General features: G+C 38.7%; 1 protein-coding gene across 1 annotated transcript; it reads left to right on the top strand.

Annotated features, from left to right (window-relative positions):
* Positions 1-549: 549 nt before the first annotated feature.
* On the top strand, positions 550-9118 carry dhrs3b (dehydrogenase/reductase (SDR family) member 3b). The gene is made up of 6 exons (XM_007547020.2): positions 550-1289; positions 5035-5178; positions 5296-5415; positions 5832-6070; positions 6178-6303; positions 6429-9118. Exons 1-6 carry the CDS (start codon positions 1095-1097, stop codon positions 6511-6513), a joined length of 909 nt encoding a protein of 302 aa, XP_007547082.1. The 5' UTR covers positions 550-1094; the 3' UTR covers positions 6514-9118.
* The last annotated feature ends 818 nt before the right edge of the window (positions 9119-9936 follow it).

Here is a 9936-nt window from a genome sequence, read left to right as displayed (position 1 = left end):
ATTCGTCAAAGGATTCCAAATCAAAAACGGGATGGGGAAATGGGGTTTTATTTATTGTTATTTATTTATTTATTTATTTATTTTTAAACAAGTATTTTCCCTCCACTTCACAGATTCACAGATTTACATAAGGGATCCGTAAAAAAAAGCCCTTACTGCTTTCTCATGGCTATGTTTGTTTGCACGTCACTGATTCACTATTTGCTTGCTTAATTGTTAAGCGTAATTAATTGTGGGCAGTTGGTTGATTTATGGTGTAATTGCCCAGCTACTTTTCGGACATTGTCTAAAACTCCCTCAAACCTTTTCACCCAGCAAATCCTAAGTGATTTTTGTATTGTCTTACTGCTGTTGAGCGATTGCAACACTACTGTTATTCTGTTACTTATGCAATGAGGTTAAATTCAGGTCAACGGGATTACGAAGTTAAATTTTCCCAAAGCAGACTGAGCACCCACCTGGGACGCGCAGGGGGTTACCGCTGGAGGGGGGAGCTGGACCACAGATTGAGAACCAGCGCTGCTGTAGACACATAAAGGGGGTGGGGAAGATGCCAGTACGCAACCAGTCAGGGCAGACGGGCACTGGAGCAAAATATTCATCCACACTTAACATGTCAATCAGGATTAATACCCCTACAATCCGCCCCTCTAGGTTCACCAGGACTTTCCACAAGTGAAAATAGCTCAAAGTCTAGGAAGAGGGGGTAATATATAAAGCAGGACAGGACAGGAACACAACACCAAAGACCGCGGCGGTTTCAGTAGCGCACAACAACACACTGCGTCGCTTGGATTTGTCTTTCACGCTTCTGCGTCTCACTCGGTGGCTGACAAGCAAAGATGAGTGATTACTCAGACTTTTCATGAGCCTGATGCCCTTCGAGGATGTCAAAGCGCTCAAAACAAACGCACTTCTGCGTTTCATTATTTAACATCCCGCGTCCGATTTGCTCATGAAAAACTTTCTGAGGCTGTAGATAAAAAAAAAATATAGATATATATGTTTGCAGATATCTCCCGCGGCGCACTGTTAGGAGGACATTAGAGCTAGTCAGCGCATTACTTGTCTGCTGTCTGTGGCCACTTTCCGAGATGGAGCTGAGAAGCGCATTTCGTATGCTTTTCTTCCCGATCCAAATGTTCTATCACATAGTCCGGGCAAGTTTGTTGTCGCTGTTGCCAAGCAGCAAGAAGGACTTAAGTAAGGAGGTGGTATTGATCACTGGTGGAGGTCGAGGGATTGGACGTCACCTGGCCAAGGAGTTCGCCAAGCAAGGAGCCAAAAAGGTAAAGTAATTAGACAACATAATGCATACATTTTGTCATACTGTTGTTGTTTTTTTATTATTATTATTTTTGCAAGGTGGAGTTGGGGAATGGCTTGTGCGCAAAAGTTCTGCATAACTCCGTGAGCTATTCACAGCCATGACAAATCAGTGACCTGTTATACTTTTATTTTTTTCTATTTGTGAAATTTAATCTGCTGGAAAATCGACCAGCATATCCACAGTACAAGTTCATTCTGTTTTGAAAGCCACAATAGAGTTGTTTTCATGCATTGCATTAGGACGTGGGATGTCTTATAGAGTAAATGCAAACTAAGATGAACCTTACAGAGGGAAAAATGCATTATTGAAGCAGTTCCTGCAGATTAGAAAATGGCTTTGTAAGCATTTCTAATTTTTCTCTTGTGAGTAAATACTTCGTACAAGCCTGGAACACGGGGAGACCATGAGAGATGCTTTAGAACAGTCCAATTTCAAAGTACAGTAATTTCCTATCCCGAGAGAGGAGGTCAACTTTGTCAGGGTCATGTTTATTATAAATTTATGTTTTTCAGTAGTAATGAAGCCCATTTTTGCCATCTCAACCAAAAACTCCTATCCTCTGTCAGTCTTAACCAAGAGCTTCTGCTTGGATCTGAAATGCTTTGCTGACTGCTTTATGCTAAGGATAACAATCCACCAGTGGTTTGTCTACTAATCTTGAAGATGAACATTGCACAGCCAAGTGCTTGAAAATTATTGTTGTCTCTTTAATAGGGTTGTGTTAATGGAGAAGCTCTTTTTGATCACCTCGTATGGTCGCCTTCATTACACATGGGTTAAAAATGTTGTAATTTCAACCCACATTGAGCAGACCAATTGAAAGTTGATGACTGTAATCATCTGTATATGTGTGACACAGGCATTGCAGCTCAAATGATCTTTTGAAACACAATTTTGCCAGCTTGAAAACATTGCTGAAAGTTCGCTGAAACATTAACTGTTTTCCTGCTTCTTTTGATGCCACATCCTAGGGGAATGAGCAAGAAGAAACCAGTTGATTTAAAAAGCATTACTTTGCAGCTGCACAACAAAGGATGTCACTATGCTTTTCAGCACCTCATTGTTGACTGTTATCAAGGTGTGAGGGCTTTGAAAGCAACACCTTTGGTAATGTCTGTAACAATTGCTCTGTGGATAAAGAGATGCTAGAAGGAAATAGGTGGGCAATTATGGATATGGCTGACCTATGTGAACTTTACACTCACCCCAGTTTCAGCCCCATTGTGACTGGAAGTCAAAATTCCCTGATTTGCTTTTGCTCAGATCTTTGTTTGATGTAGGCTAAGATGACTATAACTAAGAATTTACCAAGATGAAGAGGGGTAAATTCAACTGTGAACAAGTTGACATATGTCGCATGTTTTGCAAAGGGAAACTCGTGTTTGCAAAGAAAGTATGTAGTGAAAGTTTCAAGAAAGTCAAAGCACAGACAAATTTAAAAAGTACATTTCTTCAAATATCCTTTTTGAAACCAACGTTACAAAGAAAAGTAGTTGTCAACAACACAAGTAAACCTTCACGTGGAAGGTGAACCAAAGCAATACACAGACAACAGGTCTGTGTGGTTGTGCTTGTGTTGTGCTTGAGGCGGGAAGCACACCACTCCCAGCTGGGTATTGCCCTGCAACTGACCTTGCTGTCTCTGCAGTAATTAGACAGCGGCAGGCGACTGCCTCCTGAACTCCTGCTGCCCCCTCTGTGTGCCGCCTCTCTGCTGGCTCATACAATGGGTGTGAAAAGGAGGGTTCATACCCACCCATACATTGAGACTTGGGAGATAAAGTATCATTGTAATTCAGCTGAAGCAACTCAGTACACAGAGAGTTGTGCCTCAGTCTGTATCGAGTGACGTCCTCTATCCCTGTCAAGAATTTCTTTCAAGCTCTACCACATTAATTTGTTGATTAGAGAGCTTTTACTTGATTCGTGTGTTGACATTATGTCTTGTTAGGCATGCCTTGTTGGAGAAATCAACGCTTTATCACCAAAGAACACTGCCTTTGCAAGAACAATTAAAAACAGTTTTCTATCCGGATAACAATTTGGCCAATGTGTGCTTGCTCTGATTGTCCTGTGTGCTTTGACGGGTGATAAACTGATAAATTAAATAATGTTTTAACAGGAGAACACGGCTTTAAGTGCAGAGTTTTAATGAGAACTGTCAACTTTATTTGTCTTGCTCAAATCCTATTAAGAGCTTTAAATTATTTATCAAGACCTGTCTTCCTTCAGTGATTACTTAAATGGCCTTGCAAATGAAGCAAACAAACAAAACCCCAATCAAACGAGAGCTGTTTTCAGAAGGAGGCAAACGCCTGATTGCCAACAGTTCTGATAAGGAATTGAAGAGCATATTGAAGATCTGTGGTGCCCCAAAACTATATTGCTTAAATATTTGTTTATGATAATCTACCATGTTCATCATTAACCAGAACACTACCAAAGAGAATCATAATGTGAAAAGACTGGATCTGAAGATCTTCCATTGTTTTCTGACAACACTATATTTGGTTCCGTTCCAGTTGAATTTATTTATTCAGCACTAATTCACAACAAATGCCATCTCAGGGTACTTTACAAGGCATTTAAATCCCATATACATATAGAACTATATGATCAGTTATCCAATCATATGGAATTATTAAAACTTAATTACATACTTTCCAGTTCAATCATAGTTATAATGCAAATCTTTCCATTTCAAATACAATGCCAGTTGGCACAACGATAACTAAGACACCTTAATTGATTGTATAGAGTCACTGACTTTGATTCGCCTCTACAAATAGTAGACCTCCAAATTGTGCAGTCATATATTTAGAACACCGACGCTGTAAAAAAAAAATCCAGTTTCTGCACAATTGTCAGATATAACTTCTGTAATGACATATTTCAGAGTAATATCTCAAAGTCAATGTAAATTCCTGCATACCAACTGACTAAATGGGAGTTTACAAATAAACATTGGCAAAATAATATGAGATTCCAGGCTGAACATTGGGCCAAGAAGCAGCCTTGCTGTCCACACGCTTCCTGACTTAAATATGCAAGATCACTTTACTGTGGATATTTTTGCCCAGTGCTATCCTCACAGTCATGGGCAACCAGCCAAAGCCTGCACTGACATCCTCAGCTCTTCACACACACATTGTCTTCGGACTCCCTTACCAGCAATGACAAGGCTCATCTGCCCAACAAGCTGTGTAATCTCTTTGAGAATTTGTATTTGAGAGATGAGGATGGCTGACCCCGTGATTTCATTACCTTTCCCTGACCCCAAAGACTGACAGATCTAATTGCCCAATCACTGAGTCCCCCTCCTTCCCATCCCCATCCAGCCCCAAGTTCCCTGCTCAAATGACCAGCGTTCATTTAGTGTACGGGTGGATGAAGAGACAGTTCATTCACAGCAACCTCGAAGCCTTTAATCTTGTACGAAGACTATTTGTTTGAGTAAAAATGGCCTCTTTGTTCTGTCAATGAAAAGAGCAACATGTCTTATTGCCAAAAAGTTGCATAAAAGATGTCATGTTCAGTCAAAGACTGACTATAGCAAATAAAGAATAAGTAAATCCCCTTTCTACCCTCTCACATAATATACAGTACACATAAGAGTGCACTTAATTAGTTTGTGTTGTGCTCAGTTTCTTTGCAGAACCTCTCTTTATTTGTCTCTAACCTTTAAAAATCTTGTTGCTTATCAGGTGATCCTTTGGGGCAGAACAGAGAAGTGTTTAAAAGAGACAGTTGAAGAAATCTCCCTCTCTGGATCAGAATGCTGTTACTTTGTATGTGATGTGGCCAATCGGGACGAAGTGTACAAACAAGCCAAGGTGGTGAGAGAAAAGGTAAACTGTCCTAGGTGTTGTGAAGCTACAAGCAGAGGCAATTCCATCTACCTTTAAAACATCTTCTTGCTTTCCATTTTAATGTCCGCAGTATCTTGTGCTTTTTTTTTGTCCAAGGTTGGAGATGTTACGATATTAGTGAACAATGCAGCTGTAGTGCATGGTAAAAGTCTGATGGACAGCGATGACGATGCTCTTCTAAAAACTCAACATATCAACACCTTGGGACAGTTCTGGGTAAGCATTTCACAAGTCAAAGCAGAGACTGTTTGCCTGCAGAATTAGGGGAATTCCTTCTGGTGGATTATCCTTACTTTTATGTTTTGATTATAGTATGAAAGTGTATGCAGAAGGCTCCCCAGACATGTCAGTCATGACTGCTATTATGGCAGGTTAAGTGAAGAATTTCCAAATTGCCTCTCAGTCTCTGACACATCGGAGGGGTTTTGAAACTCTCGACATTTTTTTCTGTATTAAGATCAAAGGACCTTGTCATAAGGAGACATAAATGGAATTGTCAGCTAAATGTAATGGGAAATATAATATGTAATGACACTGCAGACAGTTTCTCATGTTGGTTCTGTTCTTCATTCCCCTTCCTGCATTTGTCTTCTTTCTTTCTTTCTTTCTCTCTTTTCATGTTAATGCTTTAGACAACAAAAGCTTTCCTGCCTCGAATGCTGGAACTACAACACGGCCATGTAGTGTGCATTAACTCCATCCTGTCCCAGTCCCCAATCCCTGGGGCCATAGACTATTGCACCTCTAAAGCCTCATCACTGGCCTTCATGGAGAGCTTGACACTTGGCCTATTGGACTGTCCTGGTGTCGGCTGCACCACTGTGCTTCCTTTCCACACCAATACAGAGATGTTTCGGGGTATGAGAGTCAGGTTGGTAGACACTCGAAGCTCTGAATCTATATAACTAGATAAAAAACATAATTTATTTAATAAGATTGCTCCATTTATCTCCAAATCTTAAATGTATTCTTTTTTAGGTTTCCTCAGCTCTTTCCACCACTTAAACCTGAAGTAGTTGCCCAGAAGACTGTTGATGCTGTCAGAACCGACAAGGTCTTCCTTTACTTGCCCTGGACAATGCACGCCCTTGTTATACTTAAAAGGTAAAACAAATTCTCTTTTCATATTTTCTGTTCCTTTCATTTGATCTGGGCTTTTTAAAAACATTTTCACCTTAAGTCATGCCTTTTATTGAACACTTTGTCCCTCATCTCTCCAAACTCTCCAGCTTCATGCCGCAAGTTGCCCTTGAGGAAATCCATAGGTTCTCTGGGAGTTATACCTGCATGAATACATTCAAAGGAAGGACATAAATCTGGATTGTACACATCTCGAGAGACTTTTGTGTTGAAATAAAGGGAATATGGACCTTAAAGCAATCAAAGGTGGAGGATTTCTTTTGAAATCGAAGATGAACACTTAAGGAACATAAAAAGTTGCTGCTTCTGCATGTAGAAGTTAGCGGTGAACTACATGAAGCACCTCCCTGTGTGTACATGTATAAAGCAGAATCCATGCATCTGTACAAGCTGTTATTCTGGGAAGGTTTTTGTGACACATTTACTATTTTTACAATTTTTAAATCCTTTTTAATGGGTGTTAAGGAAAACAAAGTAATAAAACTGAGTTTTAGAAATAAGATGTCTTTTATGTTTAAAATGAAAACACCAAGTATCCACACAGTATTATGTGACTGGGTTGTGATTCTCAAAGTGTGATAGGAGTTGAATTTATTCTGAGCACAAGGCAGTGTCAAAGATGTCAAAAACATAACACATTCTCTTGGGAGGTGCATGAGGCGTTTGTTTGGTCTCAGCTTTCAGAAAACACTGTAGGTATGCAAGGTAATGTAATTCTCAATGAAAAATAATGAACCCAAATCAGATCAGTTTGGCCCTCCACATGTGGGTAAAATGGTTTTGCACAAAATTCAATTAATATGGACAGGCAGTGAGACCGCTGAAGTTATTGCTCCCAGCAGTTATCATGAGGCTTTTATTATTCAACAAAAAGAAATTTTATTTATTTAAGGGGAAGATGATAATATATCAAATTCGATTTAACCAGTTTGACTCGTACCCAGACAATGTTAAGATGTCTGGAAAAATGGTACATTTGTGTTTGCAGATCAAACAAACCCCCAGAGGCAGATATAATAGAAGAATGGAACAATGTGGGTTCTCTTTAGCATACGAATCTGAGCACATTCAAATACTGTAATTCAAAACACGTGGAAAGAAGAATAACACAATAGATAAGATTTGACTAAATTCACAATTACCTTTTTAATCAATGTGTCTTTTTTTCACCCTGAAGAATAAAATTCGGAGTTGAGCTTGGTAGATCAATCAACACCTTTTAGTCTTAAGAAAGTTAAACAGATCCTGCATGTTCTATAAATCCGCAAGGATCTTGGAATTAATCATTGCATTGACTCACAAGTGCCTTAAACCACGTTTGAGTAAATGACCATTGATTTTATCTAAAGAGGCTGTGAGATACGGAGCCGGTAAACAAGTTAACTCCAGCCTGGTAGATGAATACTTTGACATTTTGGTAAACGTGCTGATTAACTTCCATGCCTAAGGTTATAAGTGAATATCAATACTGCTCTCATGTTTCTCCCATAACTGAGAAGCTAATTAGCTCACTGTAGCATTGTGGGGGTGGGATCTGTGCTAACCTGGCTTTTTCCAGAGGGAAATAATCTGCCTACTGAAAGTGATATTGATTACTTTATCTAAATCTTAGCAAGATAGTGTGAGAAGCCCACTGTATCTTCCTACTTTCTTAATTAATTTGCATTGAGGGCAAAATACCATCTCAAGCACTTCACTGTGTTCTGCCAGACAGGCTTAGGGGAAGGCTCAGAGATAATAAGTTTTATTTATTTCTCTCAACATTTCATGTCACTCATTTTAGTCAGCTTTGGATTTACTGCAAACTAAATTTTTAAGTGCGGCAGCATAAAAGTAGCTATCACCATTTGTTTTTGATTTGTTTACACTGAAGGTATTTTCATAGTCGATGTAAAATGGAGTCAAGTTTCCTGTCTTTAGTTACACCAACACCCAAATGGGAAAGCTATTTAAATTAATGAGCATCATTACGTTTTATGCTTTCCATTCTCTTTTACATCAGAACTAAAACAAAGTAAATCTGACTTTGTTAATATTTGATGAGATGATTATAAGATATTCTTTACTAAGGTTTATCACAGAGAAAACAAGCTGTATTAAGAGTAAGCTGCACCTTTTTTAATGAATTTTGTTGAGCTCAGGTTTTTTTTAAAACTGAAAGACTTTTCCTGCCATCTTCATAACTTATTCTTAAATAAAACACAAACTATCAAAAACTAAACACCATATGACAATAAATCTGCTAGATCTTATGTAAATTACATATATGCATCATATCTCTAAGAACTGCTGGCATGAGTTTTGTTATAACAAAGTTCGTTGCCAAACATATTTATAGACTTTTCACATTTTGCTGCATTGCAACCAGAAACTACAGTATATTTTTGGGGAATTATGTGATGAGCCGACACAAAATAATGCATAATTCTGTAGCAATTATGCACTATTTTGAAATGTTGGGCAAAGTATTAAGCTTCCTTGCATCAATAGGTTTTACATCCTCTGTTTGCCATTTACAGGCGGAAGTCTTTTCAGATATGTTTCTACTTGCTTTGCCCAGGTATAGAGAGACACTTTTTCCATTCGTCTTTGAAAAACAACTCAAGCTTAGTCAAACTGGATGCAATCATGAAATTTAGTTTGTTTTCCTTCATATTACCAATCAAATTGGTAATATCTGGACTTTGACCAGACCATTATAACATTTTAAATCGCTTCAGTCTAACCATTCCATTGTCACCCTGGAAACATGATTAAAGTCATCCTGTTGGAATGTGAAGCTCTGTCCCAACCCTAAGCCTTTTGCAACCTTTGACAGGTTTTCTTTTTAGATTGTCCTGTGGTTTTCTCCCTCCTTCTTCATATCAACTCTGATCAGATTCTCTGTGCCACTGAAAGGAAGCATCTCCACAGCATGTCACTGTCACCATGTTTCATGGTGTTTGTACTTTGTCCCACACAGGGACTTACATTTAGGGCAAGATGTTTTATGCTGATGTCATTTTTCTTCTAAATGACTTGTGGTTTGTGGCAAACTGAAGATGGAACTTCTTCTGGATTTTCAACAATTGAGCAATCTTACCTCTCATGAGTCCAGATTGAGTGTATGACTACTCATCCTGTCAGTAGGTTCCTCTACAGGAGCTACGGATGCTAACCATTTGCAGTTCAAGTGGTTAGGATTTGGCTGGTTTGGAGTTTTTGTATTTTGGGATACTGGATTAAAGATTGCTTTGTTTACATGATTAAAACTTGAGATATTTATTTGATAACCTAATGCTGCTTTAAACTCATCCTTAACTCTATCCATATCCTGTTTAGTGTGTTCCTTCGGTCTTCATGATGCTGTTTGTTCATTAATATCCTCAACTAACCTCCAAGGCCAGCACAGCTGTACTTGTACTGAGATTGAATCACACAAAGATTTATCTGTTGACTAACTAGTTGACGTCTGCAAGTAATGCATTGCCCAGGATTTGTATTCATAAAAAAATATGGAATGATGTCACTTTCCTTCATCTTCAAAGTTTTGCATTTACAATTTTCTTGGTCTGTTTAAAGACCCAACAAAAACATATGTAAGCTCGAGGTTGTAAT

This window comes from Poecilia formosa, unplaced genomic scaffold (assembly GCF_000485575.1).
Source record: "Poecilia formosa unplaced genomic scaffold, Poecilia_formosa-5.1.2 Scaffold18, whole genome shotgun sequence".
NCBI classification, from domain to species: Eukaryota; Metazoa; Chordata; class Actinopteri; order Cyprinodontiformes; family Poeciliidae; genus Poecilia; species Poecilia formosa.
The sequence above is the reverse complement of the archived record's forward strand: the minus strand, read 5'-3'. Positions and strand labels throughout refer to the sequence as shown.

What these genes read in the sequence shown, in the direction of transcription:
- dhrs3b (XM_007547020.2), top strand. Translation starts at nt 1,095, where the DNA reads ATGGAGCTGAGAAGCGCATTTCGTATGCTTTTCTTCCCGATCCAAATG. An exon ending in CCAAGCAAGGAGCCAAAAAG is followed by an intron (nt 1,290 to 5,034) that starts GTAAAGTAATTA and finishes GTTGCTTATCAG; the next exon opens with GTGATCCTTTGGGGCAGAAC. An exon ending in TTTCGGGGTATGAGAGTCAG is followed by an intron (nt 6,071 to 6,177) that starts GTTGGTAGACAC and finishes ATTCTTTTTTAG; the next exon opens with GTTTCCTCAGCTCTTTCCAC.